The 20,549-nt window shown below is 39.8% G+C and overlaps 1 protein-coding gene across 1 annotated transcript in view; it reads left to right on the top strand.

Annotated features, from left to right (window-relative positions):
- The window catches only part of LOC104982306 (exocyst complex component 4-like), a 245,211-nt gene that overhangs the window by 46,476 nt on the left and 178,186 nt on the right, over positions 1-20,549 (top strand). The window contains exons 4-5 of the mRNA XM_010831657.1: positions 9,428-9,612; positions 19,637-19,746. Of these exons, the coding sequence (XP_010829959.1) occupies positions 9,428-9,612; positions 19,637-19,746 (295 nt within the window). The remainder of the gene's footprint in view (positions 1-9,427; positions 9,613-19,636; positions 19,747-20,549) is intronic.

Below are 20,549 nucleotides of genomic sequence, written 5' to 3'. Positions count from 1 at the left end.
TTTTTTTTGGGGGGGGGGGGGCTTTTCCATAAACAATTACAATCCTTATCTTAAAAGATCTTAGGTATAGTTTAATTTCATTAGGAAAGTGATTGTTGACAGAGCTCTTAAAAGTCCATTTAGAAAAAAATAAGGCTCTAAATATGGCATTATGCATCAGAAGCCTGAAATAACTTTGGACTTGAAATTCTACTTCTTGAATGTTAAGTAAAGAATTCAGAATTTTAATTGTGAGGTGTTCCAAAATATATATATACAAGGATAATTATCACAATAAGATTTATGGAAGTAAAAATAATTAGCAATTACTTAAGAGGGAGTTGGTTTAAGTCATTTATGGAATATTCATATTATGGACTAGTATGAAAACACTAAAAATCATGTTTGGTGATGGGTGGATATTCCCAGTATATTGCCAAGTGGGGAAAAAACATATTGGAAAGTAACTGTTTTTTTGTAAGAACTTTGTGCGGAAAAATAATTGGTGTCAGGTTAAAATTTATAACTTTATCTGATTGGATATGGATCTTTCCTGTTTGGTTTTTCTGTTTTTCAGGTTTTTTTGATTGTGCATCTATTACTTTTGTAATTTTAAAGAAGAATAAAGATAAAGAATAGATATTTGGGCCCCACCTTTCTTTTTTTTAATCTGTAAAATTGGAGTGGGGCCTCAATCTTAACAATTTTTAAAGGCCTCTTAAAATAGAAAATTCTTGCTGCTACTGCTAAGTCGCTTCAATCGTGTCCAACTCTGTGCGACCCCATAGACGGCAGCCCACCAGGCCCCACTGTCCCTGGGATTCTCCAGGCAAGAACACTGGAGTGGGTTGCCATTTCCTCCTCCAGTGCATGAAAGTGAAAAGTGAAAGTGAAGTCGCTCAGTCATGCCCAACTCTTAGCAACCCCATGGACTGCAGCCTACCAGTCTCCTCCATCCATGGGATTTTCCAGGCAGGAGTACTGGAGTGGGGTGCCATTGCCTTCTCCGAGAAAATTCTTAACCTTTCATTTTTCAGATGCTGTCATTCTGTGCTAATGGGATGGATATCTTAGAAGACCTGGTTCCCAGTCTTTACAAGAGGAAAAAAAAAAGATTGGCTTTAATAAAATATAAGAATTAGATGTGGTAGAATGCTCTAATGTTTAAGAAAAAGCAAAAATAAGGGAGGACCTTCAGGAAAGGTTAAAAATACTTTTAAAGACTGGTGTGCTTTTATTTGGCTTCCCTGGTGGCTGACAGTAAAGAATTCCCCTGCACTGCGGGAGACCTGAGTTCAGTCCCTTGGTAGGGAAGATTCCCTGGAGGAGGGCATGGCAACCCACTCCAGTATTCTTGCTTGGAGAATCCCCATGGACAAAGGAGCCTAGGGTCGCAGAGTCAGACATGACTGAGCAATTAAGCACAGCGCATCCTTCTATTTATTTATTTATTATTTAGCTGTGCAGTCTTAGTTGCCACATGCAGGATCCTTAGTCGTGGCCTGCAAACTCTTAGTTGTGGCCTGTGGGGTCTAGTTCCCTCCCTGACTAGGGATCAAACCTGGGCCCTCTGCATTGGGAGTGCAAAGTTTTAGCCACTGAACCACTAGGGGAAGTGCCTCTGTATGCTCTTAGAACAAGCCAGTGTTTCATGGCAGTCATAGGATGACTAAGATCATGACATCCGGCCCCATGCCTTCTGGGCAAATAGAAAGGGAAAAAGTGGAAACAATGACAGATTTTATTTTCTTGGGCTCCAGAATCACTCCTGCTGGTGACTGCAGCCATGAAATTAAAAGATGCTTGGTCTTTGGAAGGAAAGCTATGACAAACATAGAGAGCATATTAAAAAGCAGAGTCATCACTTTCCTGTCAAAGGACTGTCCAGTCAAAGCTATGGTTTTCCAGTAGTCACGTATGGATGTGAGAGTTGGACCATAAAGAATGCTGAGCGCCAAAGAATTAATGCTTTTGAGTTGTGCTTGAGAAGACTGTTGACAGTCCCTTGGACTGCAAAGAGATCAAACCAGTCCATCCTAAAGGAAATCAACCCTGAATATTCACTGGAAGGACTGATGTTGAAGCTCCAGCACTTTGGCCACCTGATGTGAAGAGCCGACTCACTGGAAAAGACCCTCATGCTGGGAAAGATTGAAGGCCAAAGGAGAAGAGGGTGGTAGAGGATGAGATGGTTAGACAGCATCACTGGCTTAGTGGACATGAATTTGAGCAAACTCTGGGAAATAGTGAAGGATAGGGAAGCTTGGCATGCTAGTCTATGGGTTCACAAAGAATTGGACAACTTAGTGACTGATAAACAGCAGACAGGATGAGATCTTTCATGAAGCTGGAAGGTACATTTGATCTCTTTTGAATTTTGTTTTCTAAGGTCTATTTGAAGATTCTTTACAGGAGAAATTCACAAGAAAAAGGCCTTTGATTTTATAGGTCGTCCTCCCTTCTTCACTTATCAATAACTTCATCTCATTTGCTTTATCCTGTAAATTCCATTATCTCCCCAGCAGTCTATTGCATTAAGCCTTTAGTACCTAATATGGCCTCATTTACATTGACACATGCTTGACCTCAGCCCCTGTCCTCTCTTTGTTAATGCGCTGACAAGCACTGATATTTCTCTGGAGCATTATCATTTGGCTGTTAGCTCAGCTAATAACAGCCCTTCATTTGAACTGATGAAAGTTTATTAAATAAAAACATGCAATAGCCCTGGCAGTAATGAAGGGAGAGCGGAAGTAGCCAGCACCCTGTTTGTAGTGGTGAGAGCCTGCTGAGTCTGCGTTATATGTATCCGGTTTCCTGAGGGAAAAGAAGGGGCACTTGAATGGGGCTGATCAATAGTATTAATATGTTAGCGGACTGACTTTAAGAATGGGCTTTTTCTGTGGCCTGATTTGATCGTTGTTGATTGGCTATAAGCAGGGGAGTTAGTGGGGAGAAAACATGTGTTCTTGCTCCAGGCACTCGGCCTTGCCCTTTGCAGCTTTCTTGGGAAGTCCGTCTTAAGTACCAAACTGCCAATTAGCCCTAAGGCCTTCAGTCAGAGGCCCGACTGAACCCTGGGGAGCTGAACCCCTCTCAAGAGTCTCCAGTGAAGCTGGGATCAGGGATTCTGGTTTTCCGCTGAATTCCTAAGACCCCCTGAAACCGCCACAGTAGCCTGAGCCCTTTATTCTCCCTTGTATGTCCTATACTTTTGTGTTCAGAGCGTGCTAAGTGCTCAGTTGCTTCAGTCATGACCGACACTTTGCGACCCCTGGACTGCAGCCCACCAGGCCCCTCTGTCCATGGGATTCTCCAGGCAAGAATTCTGAGAGGGTTGCCATTTCCTTCTCCAGGGGATCTTCCAGACTCAGGGATCAAATATGCATTTCTTACATCTGCATTGGCAAGCGGACTCTTTACCACTAGTGCCACCTGGGAAGCAAGTCTAAGCCGTCCTCTTCTTAGGCCCTGTGTGGTGGTTGGTGTTGTGCTTTAAACACAAATGAGCAGATGACGTTTATACCTAAAAAGTGTAAATTCTATTATCGTTTATATTTAACAGGTAAGATTTTTGTGAACAGAATCCTTTGGGATCACATACTTCTCTGTTTTCTGTCCTATAGGTATAATACGATACTATATTCTGCAAGTAAAATTGTCCCTAGTTCCTCTGTGCGGCTAAATATCTATTAGGACTATAAGGACTGCAACATTCTACAAACAGTTCAGTGCTTTCCTGGGTGCATCAAGGCTTTCAGACTGGCTCCTTAAATCTATTAGATTGAACCATATGAAACAGCCAATATTTGATCATTTTTGACTGGTACAAACAGTAGTTCCATATGGTTCAAATTTCAAACTAAGACATGAAGTCCTGGTGACTCTTATTTATTTATTTAATGTGTGCTTGGTTTCTTTTACCAGTTTCTGTCTGATAAAATCTCTACTTTGGGAAATATGGTATAGCTAAATGGGAATGTTTGGTAAATGAATGGTAAAAAACATCTCTGCTTGTGTTGAGGTGGGTGTGAAGCATATTTCATTCAGACTAAGACTTCTTGGGTCCATCTGGGATCCCATGAGCCCATGGGGAATTCGGGGTGGAGGACTCTTGAGGAACAGGGCTTGAAGACACCAGTTTGCCTTCCCACAGTTCAGCGGCCCAGTGGTGCAGACTGGTGACCTGGGTACTGAGTAAATCTTGGGTCCCAAGGCATGTTTCTTTTGTTCATAGCCAGAGATTTTTGGTGTTATTTAGTTGAGACTGTTTAGACTTGTATCTTAAATACTTGTGGGCAGGGACAAAATCAATTCTCTGGAATAGTCTAATTTTATATCTTACTATTACATCTGTAAGTTGGGCCACAGTAACATTTTCAGAATGGTTATATTGTTTAACTAGAAAAATGCTTCCATAAGGAAGACTTACTGACCTATTGGAAAGTGATAGAACATTTTGGAACCATGTAATTGTCAGAGTCCTGAAGGAAATACTTCTTTTGGACTCAACAGTGGCAACACATTTGTCTCTTTTAGGTAACACTGTTGTCAAAATAAGCATTTTTATTAGCTAGCAGATGGTTTAGTTATCAGGTTGGATTCTTTGGCTTATATTTAAAAGGCTTTTCTTTTTGTTGTTGTTGGTTTGTTTGCTTTTGTTGTTTGGCTTGAACCTTAGTTCTGTTTAGAAAGTTGCTATTGTCATTCATTTTTGTGTATCTCACTTCTCCCAACCAGAAAAATAAATATCAGTGGTTTCTTTCTCAGCCTTTTTTTTCAGTGAAGCAGATGTTTGAGAATGGCCAACTCTGGTGTTTCTCAAAGACATGTCCATTGGTTCATGTTAAGCACAAAGCTACATCTTTTTACCTAATCAGCTTGAGTCAGGCTGGTAGAAAACACTTAACCATGAAATAATTATTTCTAATTTAAACTAAAATGCAATTGTGAAATAGTTATCTGGGAAAGAACATTTAAGAGCACTGTAGTTCTCAGTATGAAGATTTCCTTTGTTGTAGATTCATCTCTCAACTCAAGCAAATTTTTTTTTGGAAAACACCAGACAGTTCTTGATTGTGTACAGTTTTTCTGTTGTGTTAGTCACTCAGTCGCATCTGACTCTTTGTGACCCCATGGACTGCAAACTGCCAGGCTCCTCTGTCCATGGGATTCTCCAGGCAAGAATACTGGAGTGGGTTGCCGTTTCCTTCTCCAAGTTTAACTGTACCTTTGACCTATTTCTTGAGTTATGGAAATATTTTTCAGAACTTATTTTCCTAAGTGGATTTTTTTTCCCTTCAGCTGTTAATTTTGTATTGGGGTATAGCCGATCAACAGTGTTATGGTAGTTTCAGGTGAGTAGCGAACGGGCCCAGCCGTGTTTAAACATGTATCCGTTCTCCCCCAGACCCCTCTCCTATCCAGGTTGCCACATAACATGGAGCAGAGTTCATGTGCTGTACGGTAGGTCCTCATTGGTCTAAATGGACAAGTTCTTAATAGTGAAACATACTGCCCTGTTCTATATCATGTGTTAAAACATTTTGTTGATGTTTGCTTACGTTCATAGTCCTAAAAGAAATATTTCTTTTCAACTCCAAAATAGATTTATCTGTATGAGTAGTTTCTCACTCTGGTGAGTTAGAACATTACTGTTCTTATTTTATTATTATAGGTGTTCTCTGAAAAAAATTCCCTGTTGATATCTATCTCTTTCCTATGCCTTCCCCATACTGATTTATTTCTGAAACTATGTGTAAGAAAGCTTCCAAATAACATCTGGTTGGTTCATTATTTAGTAATCTGTCTTCTAAGACGTGGTGTGGTGTACCTGAGAGGTCATGGTGGAGATCATTTGGTACATAAATTCATGGTATGATATCTGTGAGATAAATAGACAGCATTTTCCAGTGAACTATTCGACTGTATGTTGTCTGTTTTACTTTTCACCTGCTGTGTCTTGTCCTATAATTTTAATATATATTTGTGACATTATTCAGTGTTGTATGTCACACTTTTGAATCGAATTTTGATTATTTCTCAAAGAGTGAACCTGTTGCTGTCCACTGGAATTCATCTGCATCTCCTGAATTTCTGTTGAGGTTTCATCAACCTGTTGTTTAAAAAGTGCTCTGTGATCACTAAATTTAGAGAATGTGGAATAATTTATAAAATGACCACTTCCCATACATGAAAAAAAATCCTTTAGTGATATTTTTTCATCAGTAGTTACACACATTTCTAACTGTGTGTGTTGCTCAGTCATGTCCAACTCTTTGTGACCCCCATAGGCGGTAGCCTGTCAGGCTTCTCTGCCCATGCTATTTCCCAGGCAAAAATACTGGAGTGGGTTGCCATTTCTTCCTCCAGGGGATCTTCCTGACTCAGGGATCAAACCTGCAGCTTCTGCATTGGCAGATGGATTCTTTACCACGGAGCCATTTTGAGAAAGCCCTATAGATGGATATTTAAGGATTTCTCTTCTAGTAAAGGCTGAATGTTAGGAAATACCTAAAAATCCGACCCCTCAGTATAACAGCATTAAAAGTGGTGGTTGGATTCACTGCTGCCTACAAAGTTTTGCTTATGCATAAGCTTTATGGTACAAGTTACTTAAAACCACAGAAGATAAATGTCAGGTTTCTAAACTGATGTTCTAGAGATCAAATATATGCGTTTACAACTATTTTGTTCAAATTGTTTTGAGTACCTAGGAAGGTTAGAGTCGGGGAAGACACTGGCTTTGCTTAGCTTCCATAATTATAGCTTTATAAATAGACTTTTCATTTGTGAAGGCCAGGAAATAAAGCACTGTGTCTTCGTACATAAATAGAGGTTATTCATGGTAAGGTTTTCAAATCTTTGAAGTTCTGAGACTATTTTTGATTCTATGTTAATTGTACTTGTATTTTGGGTCAAGAAAACATATTCAGAAAATTTGTAGTCTGTATGGTTAATAATAGTTCCATGATGGAAACAGCACTTTACTGCAAAGACTGCATTAAAACATGTTGGAAACACCCTCTGAGGTTGCTTTGTCCATGTGGTAAATAGGTTCTATTAAAAATAATTTGAGTGAGCACTCAGTATAGGCCAGGCACTGTGCTAAGTGCTTTAGCTATATTTAAGAAAAATTAAGCAGCTTTGAAAGTTAACATTGTCGTATAGTTTTATACTTGGAACATGAGCTGTTTGGGTTAAAAAAAATCTTCATGCAGATTCTTACAAGCAAATTGAGTGTGGCTGTGCAGTGGGTGGTTTTTAAGCTTAAATATCTCAGCTGGATTTAATTACCTTGAGGGATAAGGCTACATGATGGGCCAGTGGTTTACCAAATTATTTTTCATTTTCTGGATCTTGATGTCACTAAAGGTTAATGCATCCTCTTTTCTCTGCTAGAGACCTGAGTTAAAAATCCATTTTGGAGCATAAGTATAAATGAATTTGTTGTTGTTTTTCCTCCTTGGGGACACTTTGGTCATTTCGTGAGGCAGGCAGTCTTTCCATCTGGAATTGCCCGCAGCTTGCACCAGGCACAGGGTCTCCATAGCAGGGGCTGTTGCAAGTCAGTGTGAACAGGAACTGGCAGGCTTCAGAGGGCAGAGCTGGCCCAGGGCTTGTCACTCTTTCATTCCCCGATTCTGTCTTGGTTAACTTAAGGAAACTTATTTGCTAGTGACATTTGATTATAGCACATCACAAAACAAGTGATGTATTTATGGCTAGGCCATTGCCTTTTCTTCCCTATCTTAGGCTGGTTTGTATTTGGCAGCCACAGAGTTTTCTATATTCGCTCTCCCTACTCCTCTAAATTGCTGTGTATGTTAGGATAGATCTGTGATCAACATTTTTGATCACTGATGTTTTATAACTTCTACTGTCTCTTGATTGCTTTTGTATAAATGCATTATTTTTAAGGTGCATGTTTATATCCATAATTACAGTTACCCTGAAGTAGTGCCCTTGGTTGGGTGTCCCAGGTGCTCAGTGGCAAAAGAATCACTTGCCAGTGCAGGAGATGCAGGAGACGTGGGTTCGATCCCTGGGGTGGGAAGATCCTCTGGAGAAGGAAAAACCAACCTGCGCCAGTATTCTTGCCTGGGAGATCCCATGGACAGAGGAGCCTGGCAGACTACAGTCCTTGGGATTGCAAAGAGTTGGACATGACTGTGCGACTGAGCACGCACATGCATAGTGGTACTGGTTATTGCCTTTATCCGTACAAATGAGGACTATTTAGATGTATAACCAAATCAGGGAATAGTCAGTGAACATTAATTCCTTGAGGGAGCTTGGTAGTGCTCTTTTCTCTGTTTTCATTTGTAGTCATCTCTTTATTTTTATTATTACTACTACTATCATTATTATTGTTAGTCTTGGTGTTTCTCTTTTCCTATACATATAAAAAGACAAATAAAATTTTATATATATGGATAAATGAGATTATATAATACATACTGTGTTTTTTTTCCTCCTTTGCACTTAGCACTTTGTTTTCCAAATTCCCTGAGTCCCTCATCTTCTCCATTTGTTGTAGGTATTGCTACACCATTTTTATACACCCAGTGCTTTTTGTCTTAAAATCTTCCAAATTGCACTTTACACCAAGAGAATCTCCCTCTTCATAATTTATTCTGTTCATCTTTCAAATCCCATTTCTTCTGTCAAACTGAGTCAGTCCAAGGAGAGGTGAGAACTGCTATTGTTTGCTACTAGCTTTCATGTAAAACTGCCTTTCCCTCTGTGTGTATGTGAGTATGAGAAAGAGCCAGAGAGACTTGAGCATGTGTAAGTATGTGTGTAGACTTAGGCTAACCAAGCTCTGACTCATAATGGCCCTAAGAATTATTTAAAGAAATTGATATAGTGTGCTTTTACTGAGTCTTAATCTTAAAAGGTAAGTTTGACTAAAAGTTGGTCTAAATTATTAGTACATGGACTTCTTGTAAGGATATAAAAATAATTATTGGGAAGTCAGTTTATTTGTGTCCATTGATAGGCGGTGTGTGTGGGAATAAATAGCACATACAGTGTTGAGGTGCTTGAGGTGCCTTCGTGTTTATCATGATTGTTTTCTTCAGCAATATCTGCTAAACCCTTCAAGAGCAGAACCAGGCTTACCCACATTTTACTCAAAGTCTCCTGTGTACTGATGAGGTTCTCACAAACTCTTTTGACAGTATCTTTGAAAAAATGAGAGTGAAAGTCGCTCAGTCGTGTCTGACTCTTTGCAACCCCGTGGACTATACAGTCCATGGAATTCTCCAGGCCAGAATACTGGAGCGGGTAGCCTTTCCCTTCTCCAGGGGATCTTCCCTACCCAGGGATTGAACCCAGGTCTCCCGCATGGCAGGTGGATTCTTTACCAGCTAAGCCAACAGCCTTTCATATTTATAATATTGTGGAGCTATTTTGTTGTCTGAATCGTTTTCTTCCGCCTCTCCAGGTGTCCGCAGTCGAGTCTTTGGAGGGCCCACTGCTCCAGGTGGAAGGACTGAGTGACCTTAGGCTGGAGCTGCACAGCAAGAAGATGAACCTCCACTTGGTTCTCATAGACGAGCTGCATCGGCACCTGTACATCAAATCCACTAGCCGAGTTGTGCAGCAGAACAAGGAAAAAGGGAGGATGAGGTTAGTCAAAAAGGCTCTTTGCCACAGCGTCTTGTGGCCGTGTAAAGCTTTAAGGGATATTATTTGCTTTCCCGAACATGGTTGTAGCTTTTTTTACTTGTCTTTTTAACATACTGTCTCTGAAAATGTAAGACGGGTTTGTGATAACCAACGCGCCCCGTCCTGAAAGGCTGACACTGAGTGTTTGTTCATCCCTCACTTCACATTTCTTGTGGTCCTTTTATGTAAAGATACGTAGGAAACACTCACTGTGGGCTTTTAATGTACTCGATCAGAGAGACTCTGGTGTATCTCAGAAGGAAGAGAAAAACCCTTAAAATGATAGTGCAGTCCTCCTAATTAAGAAATGTAGGCACATGAACTGAAGTTAGGAGATTGTTACTTAGAGCTGTGTATAATTCTTTTTCCGGGTTAAGTTCAGGCGAGGTTGAGTTAGAACACTTGTTTTATCCTTGGTCTGGGTGTAGCTCAGTCCTGTGATGAAGGGCCTGGGTGGACTCAGAACATTTATTAAATTAGGGGAGACCTGGTAGGGAATAAGACCAGATGGTAAGATGGTAGGACATCGGTGTTACTAACGTGTGTCGGATAGCTGTGCATGGCGTGTGTCCTCCCAACATCGTTTAAAATAGCCTTAAACTAACTGAAGAAGTGAGATTCTTCAGGGGGCAGTTGAGTTGAGCTCTGTACTACTGACACTTTTTCATCGGGCTGTAGATGAGAGGAATGCTGGAAGCAGTGCATGCTGGGAACGAAGTCTGTAAAATCCTATCCTGTTCAAACCCTAATCGCCAACTTTGTGTGTGATGCTTCAGTTCAATCAGAGCCCGTAACAGAGAAAGAGGAGTTTCCATCTCTTTTCTGCAGACGGGCACTGGAAAACCTTAGGCACACAAACTAAGCTATGGGCATGTACCTTAGACTTAACCTAAGCACTGGATCTGAATATAGCCTTGTTGGAGAGTCAAGTGGTGGGTGGGAGCAGTGCTAAGGAAATTCCTCCCAGAGTGTCTGGTGGTAAATAGTGGATCTAAATAGATTTGTTCCTGTGCAAGGATTAAAAATAAAAACCCCTTCCCATGTAAGCATAAGGGAAAAAGCATTACATTGAGTTCTCAAAGAAGAGCATTTATTTGAAGGAAAGGATTTATAAAGCTAAATAGGAAATGTTTAGGAGACTTAGGCTCAAGGTTTCTCAAAAGATGCAAGATGATGTAGATTACGTAATTGCTCAGAATTATCAGCCTTCCCCCTCCACTTGAGTGGGATAAGTGTATTTCCTTGTCTCTGATTCTTGGGCTCCTGCTTTTGCTGATTGTTAGCATGTAACACGAGGGGCCTGAAATGTGCCAGGGTGCATGCCCTGTCATGCCTCTGTCACTGCCATGGTGATGTTGGTCCCCGGAGGAGGAGGAGTCATGTGGAATCGAGCCAAGTTCAGCTGAGCTGGCTAGCCTGAGTCAGCCAGTCACCCAAATGTGCTTATTATTGAACATGACTGAGATTCTGTGGCTGTATGCAGCAAGCGTGTAGCTTCTATGAAATGATAGTGGGGAGTCCTATGAATGGGATTGAGAGAGATGCAAAAAGAACTAAGCAGGAACAAAATGTAAGGAAAGTCAAAATATTGATAGTCAAAATATCAATATCAAAATATTGATAGTCAAAATATTAAATTCTTTTTTAAAACACTGAAAGAGTTGAATCAGTGATATGGAGGGGAAACTTATGAAGAAGGAAAAGATAAAATGATGAAAGAAAGGTAATAGATGTGAAAGATGGAGAATAGTGATCAATGAAATGATTTTAAGCGCTGTATAGAATGACACTAACATGATAATGTTATAAGTTGAATTGTGTCCCCTTAAAATTCATGTGTTGAGATCCTAACTCCCAGAACCTGTGACTAAATTTGGAGCTATGGTCTTTCAAGAGGTCATTTAAGTTAAAATGAGGTTATTAGCATGGGTCCTAATTCAACATGACTGGTGTCCTTATAAGTAGAGGAAATTTGGACACACACTTCTGAAGAGGGAAGACCATGTGAAGACTCAGTGATAAGACAGCCATCTGCAAACCTAGGAGAGAGGCCTCAGGAGACACCAACGCTGCCAACATCTTGTTCTTGGACTCCTCACCTCTGGAAGGGTGAGAAAACAGATTTCTGTTGTTGAAGCTGCCCAGCCTGTGGTACTTCGTGATGACAGCCCTAGCAAACTAATACAGAGAGAAATAGTGGCAGTACTTAAAAGAAACCTACTCACACAGAAAAAAAGACCTTGGTCTGCAAATCAAAATGATTCAAGGTAAAATTAGTGAAAAACTGACTCTTAGAATCAGAAAGCTTTTTATGAATTTAACAAAGAAATAAGCACCAGGGAGAAAAATTATGTTCCTTTCTCTGACAGAGATAGTTATATGCCCACCTAACCCATTCTCACCTTTATTTTCTTTTAAATTATTCATTTACTTTTTATTTATTTTTGGCTGTGCTGTCTTTGTCGCTGTGCGTGGGCTTTCTCTAGCTGCGGAGAGCAGGGGCTACTTTTTGTTGCGGTGGGTGGGCTTCTCTGCAGTGGCTTCTCTTGTTGAGAAGCACAGGATCTAGATGTACAGGCTTCAGGAGTTGTGGCGTGAGGGCTCAGTTGCTCTGTGTGGCATGTGGAATCTTCCTGGACCAGGGATCGGACCACAGCTTTGGCAGGTGGATACCCATCCACTGTACCGACAGGGGAGTCCCCTTTCCTTCCTTTTTTAATGACAACTCTTGTTTTGTTCATGGTGGCCATATATCCAGCAAAAAGACTACATTTTCCATCCTGCTGCCATCCTTCTGTGTAACTGAAGGTGAATAGTGAGACTTCTACTTGCAAGATGTTGAGTCAGGACTCATAGGAACATTCTTCAGAGGTGCCAGCAAAGCTGGTATGCTCACTCTTTTACCCTGTACCTGCCTTCCTTTACTTCCTGTCAAGGAGTTGGACTGGGGCTATTGTCTTGGATACTAGGTGACCTTGAGAATGGAAATCAGATCGTAAACTCTTTAATGACATGGAGCCTCCATTATACCTCTGAATGGGATTTTTGTATCTTTATATGACAAGAAGGAAATCCTTTTGATTTACTCAGGTCATGGCTGTTTGGGTCTTCTGTTTATATGTAGTTGAAACTAGTCCTGATAAACAGAAAGGAGCACCAGTGAGGCTCACCAGGATTTGCTTAACATAAAATACTGGAAGACAGGAGAGCAAAGTCTACAAGGAATGGAAAAGGATTGGGACCAAAAATCTCTATATCCAGCCAAGTGTACATAGGCAACACAGCAACATTCTCAGATATAAATTAACACAAAATACAAACCTGGAATTCTTTTCTTGAGAAAAATGCTCAAAGATGAACTGTAAGATAGGAACCAAAATTAGCAGCTTGAGAACAATAAAGTTGTAGGTAGTTTGAAACTGCTGCCAGGACTGACTTCACAGTATTAAATATGTAAATTTGCATATAAACAACTGAAATGTTTTTTGCAATAGTTGGAAATATTTTGATCAGAAATATAAGCTGAAAACTTTTTGAAAAAGAAGGTCTATGTGATTAAAGAATACTCTGTAACAGTAAATAGAATATATATTCCTATATTAAGTTAGTAGAGACTGGGAAATATGGATAAGCTGGAGATGGAAAGGAATGCTGAATTCTTAAGATGAATGAGAAGGATTTTAATAATTATAGAGAAAATATGTTTAATTCATTTAATTTTGTATTTATTAACCTAGATATATATAAAGATCTTTATATTGAAAAGTCAGAGAAGACAGAAGCAGATAAAACATATTCTTTATTATAGAGAATGATGTTTTAGCCAATATTCTTGACTGCAAATAGCAGAGTCAGTCCTGGTAATAAACAAGGAAAGAAATTTAGTGGAAAGTTATCAAGTAGGGTCACAGAATCTAAGGAAAGTGAGTCTCTATAGACAGGCTCTAAAACCCTGGAGGAACCACGGGAGATGAAGCAGCTGGGTGTACATCACAGGCAAGCCACAGGAAGGGTCTGGTCGGGTTGTGACATCATGCCCTCAGTTGCTGAATTTTCAAGGTGAATGATCTCTAAATGTCACTTCCCTCTTTCTTTATTTCCTCAAGATTCAAAGTGTTGTCTGGAAGCTTCCAGTTCTTGGAGCCTGAGACATGTCAACTTGTATAGCGGGAAGAAGTGCCCTCTTTTTCCTGCTTTGACCCAGATCATGGAGAGTCTCTCCAAATACAAAGACTGTTCCAGTTGTTGGTATCCAAAAGCAAACACCCAGAAACAGATTTCTAGTGTAGGAGAAAATGAAAGAAGTCACACAAAGGCGCAGAGAACCTAGGGCTTAATGTTCTATACAGGGCAATCCAGAGGCCGTTGAAAAAGCATGTGTACATTTTTGTGTGTATGCATGACTGTGTGTGTGTGTGTGTAGGGATGGAAAGACTCCTTTCTGTTAACTGTTTTGAAAGGCATACATGTTAGTCGCTCAGTCGAGTCTGACTCTTTGCGACCCCATGGACTGTAGCCCACCAGGCTGCTCTGTCCATAGGATTCTCCAGGCAAGAATATTGGTGTGGGTTGCCATTCTCTTCTTCAGGGGATCTTCCCAAACCAGGGTTTGAATCTGGGTCTTCTGCATTGCAGGGAGATTCTTTACTTTCTGAGCCACAAGGGAAGCTTATTTAAATTTTCTTTATATTTTCAAAAAAAAGAATACTTAATACCTTTATAAGATGAAATGAGTAAAAAAGTTATTTTAAAAACGGTTAGCCCATTTACTTCTTGCATGCATCCTGGCTTTATTACTTGATTTGATCTTGCTTCCTTGGACATTCTAGCTCACTGGGGAGAAAATTTCAGACCCGTGGATTTTGGTGACCGTATTTGTCCCTGGGTGCATAAAGGGTGTCCTTGACTCTGTTGTATTATTTGCTCCCTACCTATTTTGTCTTAAAATTTTTTTCCTTTTTGTATGTGTCTGTTTTGTTATCTTTCAGGGCTTTCTCCCTCCCTCTTTGCTTAGATGTTAGCTTCACTTTATTTTGAATTGCATGTCTTCTCTCTTGGGTTATCATTTGATACCATGACTGTTTCTGACTTCTCTACCCTCTAAATCATTCATGATTCTTTCTGTATGTTCAGGCAGATCTTAGAACTATAGAGAATTACCATGCAAGGCATTCCTGATTCATTATTCCGTTACATTTTCTCACTCAGGGCACATTATCTTCGACAGATCATTCTTAGCTGAGTTTGATTTAACCAACTTTTACGAGCACCTGCTCTTTGACAGGTCCTGCACCAGCTGTTGGGTTATAGGGTGAATATATTAGTTATTAGATTTACAACTTAGAGTTCAGATCACCTCTGTTAAGTTTTAGCTTGACAATAAAATCAACCAAATGCGCTGCTGCTGTGAATTTTGGATATAGGTGGACATATTTATTATTAAATGGAGGAACAGAAATAAGTTCTAATTAAAGTGCAAACATTTAATAAGCTGTTAGCACTACTAACCTTTTCTTAAAAAAAAAAAAAAAAGAAAAAGACTTCATGGCTTGAAATACTGAAATGATACACATTTTGAGTAGATCCTTCCTAGTTGGATGGATGTTTAATGGCGAGAAAGTCCTAGGGATTATAGTGGTAGGGGCTTGTTTTTGGTGTGGTTAATTTCGCTTTATAATTTTCCTGTCTGCCACCGTGTGGTTATTAAATATCAAGGCACTCAGTTAAAATATACAGTTCCTGATTTTGTGAGGAGAGGTGCTGTCTTATTTTAGAAGGATTTATGTGTATCATCTCTTAGTTGTGAACGATTCTGAATTGATGTAAAATTTGTAACCACATAGATATTTAAAAAGAGAAGTTGTTTCTATTAATATTTCTTTGAAAATAAAGCCACTTAGATGATTCATATTAATTAGAAGCAATTCATATTAACTAACAATCTAATATTTTTTACTTAAGGTAACATTGGTTTATGCATTGTATGTTTCTTGTCTGCAACGTTGTATTTTGACTTCTGTATGCACTTCAGTGTGCTCATCACCAACAAATTAGTTTTCCTTTTAAAAAATATTCTTATTTATTTGGCTATGCCAAGTCATAGTTGCAACATGTGGGATGTAGTTCCCAGACCGGGGATTGAACCCAGGCCTCCTGCATTGGAAGCGTGGGGTCTTAACCAGTGGATCACCAGGGAAGTCCCAACAAATTTGTTTCCATCCATCACCCTCCGGTTAACCCGGTTGACCTGTTTGCCCTCCTCCTGTCTCTCTTCTCCCTGGTAACACTACTCTGTTCTCTGTGGTGGTTGGTGGTTTAGTTGCTCAGTCCTGTCTGACTGTTTGTGAACCCATGGACTGTAGCCTGCCAGGCTCCTCTGTCCATGGGATATACCAGGCAAGAATACTGGAGTGGGGTGCCATTTCCTTCTCCAGGGGATCTTCCCGACGCAGGGATCGAACTGCTGTCTCATGCATTGCAGGCGGATGTTACTTGTTTTGTTTCGGTTTGATCATTTGTGTTTGATTTTTATATTCCACATATGAATGAAATCCTGAAGTTACTTATCTTTTTTACTTTTTTTCACTTATCCTAATATCCTCAAGGTCTACCCATGTTTTTGCAAATGAGGAAGATGTATTTTTTATTGTTGAGTAGTATTCCATTGTAGGCATATATATACATACATAAACACAATAGAAGATGTGTGTGTATACATATATCCTCTTTATCCATTTATATGTTGATGGGCACTTAAGTGGTTTCCTTGTCTTGACCACTGTAAATAGTGCTGCCATGAACATAGGGAGCACATATCTTTTCGAATTTGTGTTTTCATATTCTTCACATAAATACTCAGAAGTGGAACGTCCGGATCACGTGGTAATTCTAGTCTTAATTTTTCCAGGAATCTCTATTACTGTTTTCTGTAGTGGCTATACCAATCTGCATTCCCACTAACAGTATATAAGGGTTCCTTTTCCCCCACATTTTCTCCAACATTTGTTATTGCTTTTAACAACAATCTAGTTTTTATTTTTTTGTTTTCAAAAATATGTCCTCTGAAGGATTGAAAATGCTTTGAGGCTACTAATACTTCTCAACTTTGTTTCTGATGTACAATGAGGACAGGCCTTTTCTCGCTTCTGAAATTGAAACTGAGAGGTCGGTATGAGATATTCTGTCATAGCAGGTACCTTCTGGTGAATTTCCTATCTGTAGTAACTAAGTGAGTGGGTGTGCCCCCTTTCTTTTGAACTTTTATGACTAAGTCCTTCCGTAAAAGAAAAAGAGAAAAACCAAAAGTCATTTCCAGAGTTACTTGCCTTTGCGTTAATGTTCACAAAGGAGAAAATTGAAGCCCAAGGGAAAATTTTAGAAGGAGAAATGAGTCTATGAAAATAGCTTTGCAGTAAATTGACTTTCTAAGAGTTTATTGATGGAGTTAGAGGGCCCTTCTGGCTCTGATAATAGTCAGCAGGTTATGTTTTTTCAAAGTTAAAATGGCTAGCTGTTTATCACCCTATATTTAACTGAAATATATTTTTAGGTTAAAACTGAGAAGGTAGTTGTAGGTTTTAATCTAAAGTGAATCGTGTGCACCTCTGTATTTACAGAAGTGTGTCTTATGCTCACATGTACATATGACTATGCATACACACGTGTACTAACCGCTGCCTCATTTACAACTGTGGCAGGCAGTGTTCTGTGAACCTCAGTTTCCTGTTAATCTATACCTTCATTTATCAGTGCTTTAAAAATAGCTCCTCCACTTCTGTTATGAGAATACTTACTAAATTTATCAAGTCTTATTCCTATTAAAGTTGAAATTACCTTTTTCCTAAATACTCAGAAACAGCACTGTCCACATGAGTGGTTATCCTGTCTCTTTGGGCACGTGTGTCCATAGGCAGGTGTGTAGAGCTGTTTTCCAGTTATGAATAAGATGGAGGTAAAAGAGAGGTCGCTGAGGAGAAGAAATGAGAAGATAACAGTATTCAGTGTACAAAAGCTGAATGGATAAATATGGGATTGAATTGGTTTTATAATTAGATGATTATAGCAAATCAGTGGATTGGAAGGCTCTTTTAGATTTTCTTAAGATAGTGCAGGCAAATAGGAACTTACAGCTTTATATTGGAGAAGAGTTACTGGAGCTAACTCTGTCAGTTCAATTCCTGGTAAATGCTATTTCTGTTACTTTTGTGTCTTATTCTTCACTTGCGGTTTCACATTAGTCTGCAAGTGATTCCAGCACTTGGAAATGCATGAAGTTGGGTTTAGCTCATGTCTTAGTCATACTTCCTGGATGCTCAGCCCTGAGCAAAGTGCCAAGCACATGGCAGATGCTGAGACTTGTTTGAGTAATGATTCCCCCTTCCTAGTCATAAGTGAAAAGGGAGAAGTTAATGACAGTCAGTTACCCTCTGGCGAAGGACAATAGCTGTCAACATTGTTCAGCTCAGTCGCTCAGTCGTGTCCAACTCTTTGTGATCCCATGGACTGCGGCACACCAGTCCTCCCTGTCCATCGCCAACTCCCAGAGTTTACTCAAACTCATGTCCATTGAGTTGGTAATATCATCCAACCATCTCATCCTATGTCGTCCCCTTCTGCTCCCACCTTCAATCATTTCCACCATCAGTGTCTTCCAGTGAGTCAGTTCTTTGCATCAAGTGGCCAGAGTATTGGAGTATCAGCCTCAGCATCAGTCCTTCCAATGAATATTCAGGGCTGATTTCCTTTAGGATGGACTGATTGGATCTCCTTGCTGTCAACAATGTTAACATTCAATAAAAATAATACCTTAAAGGATAATTTTTCCCTTTAATAAAAGTTTCTGAAAGTTTTCTGAAAGAATGTATATATATATTTTAATTTGCTTAAGGATGCATACATACCTAGGTTAAGAATACACACATACCTTTGGTTTCAAAGGAGTGGTGGGAGGCAGGTGGGGATGTCACTATCGTCGATGTTCCAACTTCCACACATTTTTTTTTTTCTCCACTTGGAGGAAGCTTCCTTGAAGGTGTAGTCGTGTTCCTGCTCATCACTGCCCGCTCTCCCTTCCCAGTTCATTTGAGAATCGCTTCCATGGCCACTGTGACTGCTGATGTTACTGTAATTGGAAGGAGGCGAGAACTATGGCTTTAACCTGTCTGTCCTTGGAACATGAGTTAGAGAAGCTTTTCTGTTGGAAATGCAGAGTGATTAGATGATTCAGTTTCTTCAACCGGTGCTTTTGCTTTGGCACCGCCTACATTCTTGTACTTAACAGATGTCTATAAATGGGACTTCTCTTGAAAATGTGTTTTTTGTAGTCTTCGTGTCACTTAAAATTATTGTGTTTATATGGAGACGCTAAAGTTAATAAGATGACTTGTTGGACCTTTTTGGAAAAGGTGAAATGGACAATCAAATGCTGAATTAACCTATTTGAGATTGCTTAAATCATCTTTCACAGGTGTGATTCTCAGCTTGATGAAATTTATGAACTTTTTTTTTTTAAAGGAAACTAAACGTAGTGAATTCCGAGTGTATCTTAAAAAAATAAAAATTCCAGCTTGAAAAACACAAGTTTCACTGGTCTTGACTATTTAAACTTCCATTCATTTATCATAATAAGGTATTTGCTCTTCCTTTGGTGATAAGTTTAATACAGAAACAAAGAGGTACTGAGGTTGCATGGTATAATTTGGTTATAAAGTGGTCATGCAGATCATCAGAATATCCACTAATTTTCTTGACCTAGTATTGAACTAAAAAGATAAAAATGTAAATATTTGGAATCCTTAAAATGCATCTTTATTCACTTGTCTGTGACAATCACTGCTTTATGAAATAGACTTGGGGGATACTTGAAATCAGAGTGTCAAGAGGGTTCATGACAGAAAGAAAGGAATAAAGGATGGGCGTGTCCTGGATGTAAGTAGATTTTGGAGAAAGTGGTGAGGGAGTAACTACTACTGTTCTTCCCCTTCAGCTCCCTGGTGAAGGACGCTTCTCCTGTCCCTCTGCTTGATGTTACCAACCTTCCTACACCTCGGAAATTCCTTGATACCTCTCAGTATTCTACTCCTGGAAGCTCCAGTGGTAAGTATTTAATTCTTCAGCCACTCAACTGCTTTTTAATGGGCTGCAGTTCCTGGGTCTGGGCCAGGGTGGGCATTCCATTTGAGCAGCACTGCTTGTTTTCTTTGAAGTTGAATGCTTTTTGATTGTGTGTGTGTGTGTGTGTGTGTTGCTCTAACTCCTCTTGAACCTATTAGCTTTTACCCAGCTGCTGCACATAGCACATTCCTCATCTGGTCCATGAGAGCTTTTGCGTGTGTGACCTCTGCTCTGTAGCTACATTCCTTGTGTTTTCCCAGTGGCCTCTCCACATCTACCTGTGTGTGCATGTGTGGACACACTCAGTGCACTCTGAGGACATATCCACAAACGAATCTATTTCTGCTTTATTGACTACGCCAAAGCCTTTGACTGTGTGGATCACAATAAACTGTGGACAATTCTGAAAGAGATGGGAATACCAGACCACCTGACCTGCTCTTGAGAAACCTATATGCAGGTCAGGAAGCAACAGTTAGAACTGGACATGGAACAACAAACTGGTTCCAAATAGGAAAAGGAGTACGTCAAGGCTGTATATTGTCACCCTGCTTGTTTAACTTCTATGCAGAGTACATCATGAGAAACGCTGGACTGGAAGAAACACAAGCTGGAATCAAAATTGCCAGGAGAAATATCAATAACCTCAGATATGCAGATGACACCACCGTTAATGGCAGAAAGTGAAGAGGAACTCAAAAGCCTCTTGATGAAAGTGAAAGAGGAGAGTGAAAAAGTTGGCTTAAAGCTCAACATTCAGAAAAAGAAGATCATGGCATCTGGTC

This window comes from Bison bison, unplaced genomic scaffold (genome assembly GCF_000754665.1).
Source record: "Bison bison bison isolate TAMUID 2011002044 unplaced genomic scaffold, Bison_UMD1.0 scf7180017864530, whole genome shotgun sequence".
Lineage (NCBI taxonomy): Eukaryota > Metazoa > Chordata > Mammalia > Artiodactyla > Bovidae > Bison > Bison bison.
Note: the sequence above shows the minus strand (reverse complement) of the source record. Positions and strands in the feature narration are given on the sequence as shown.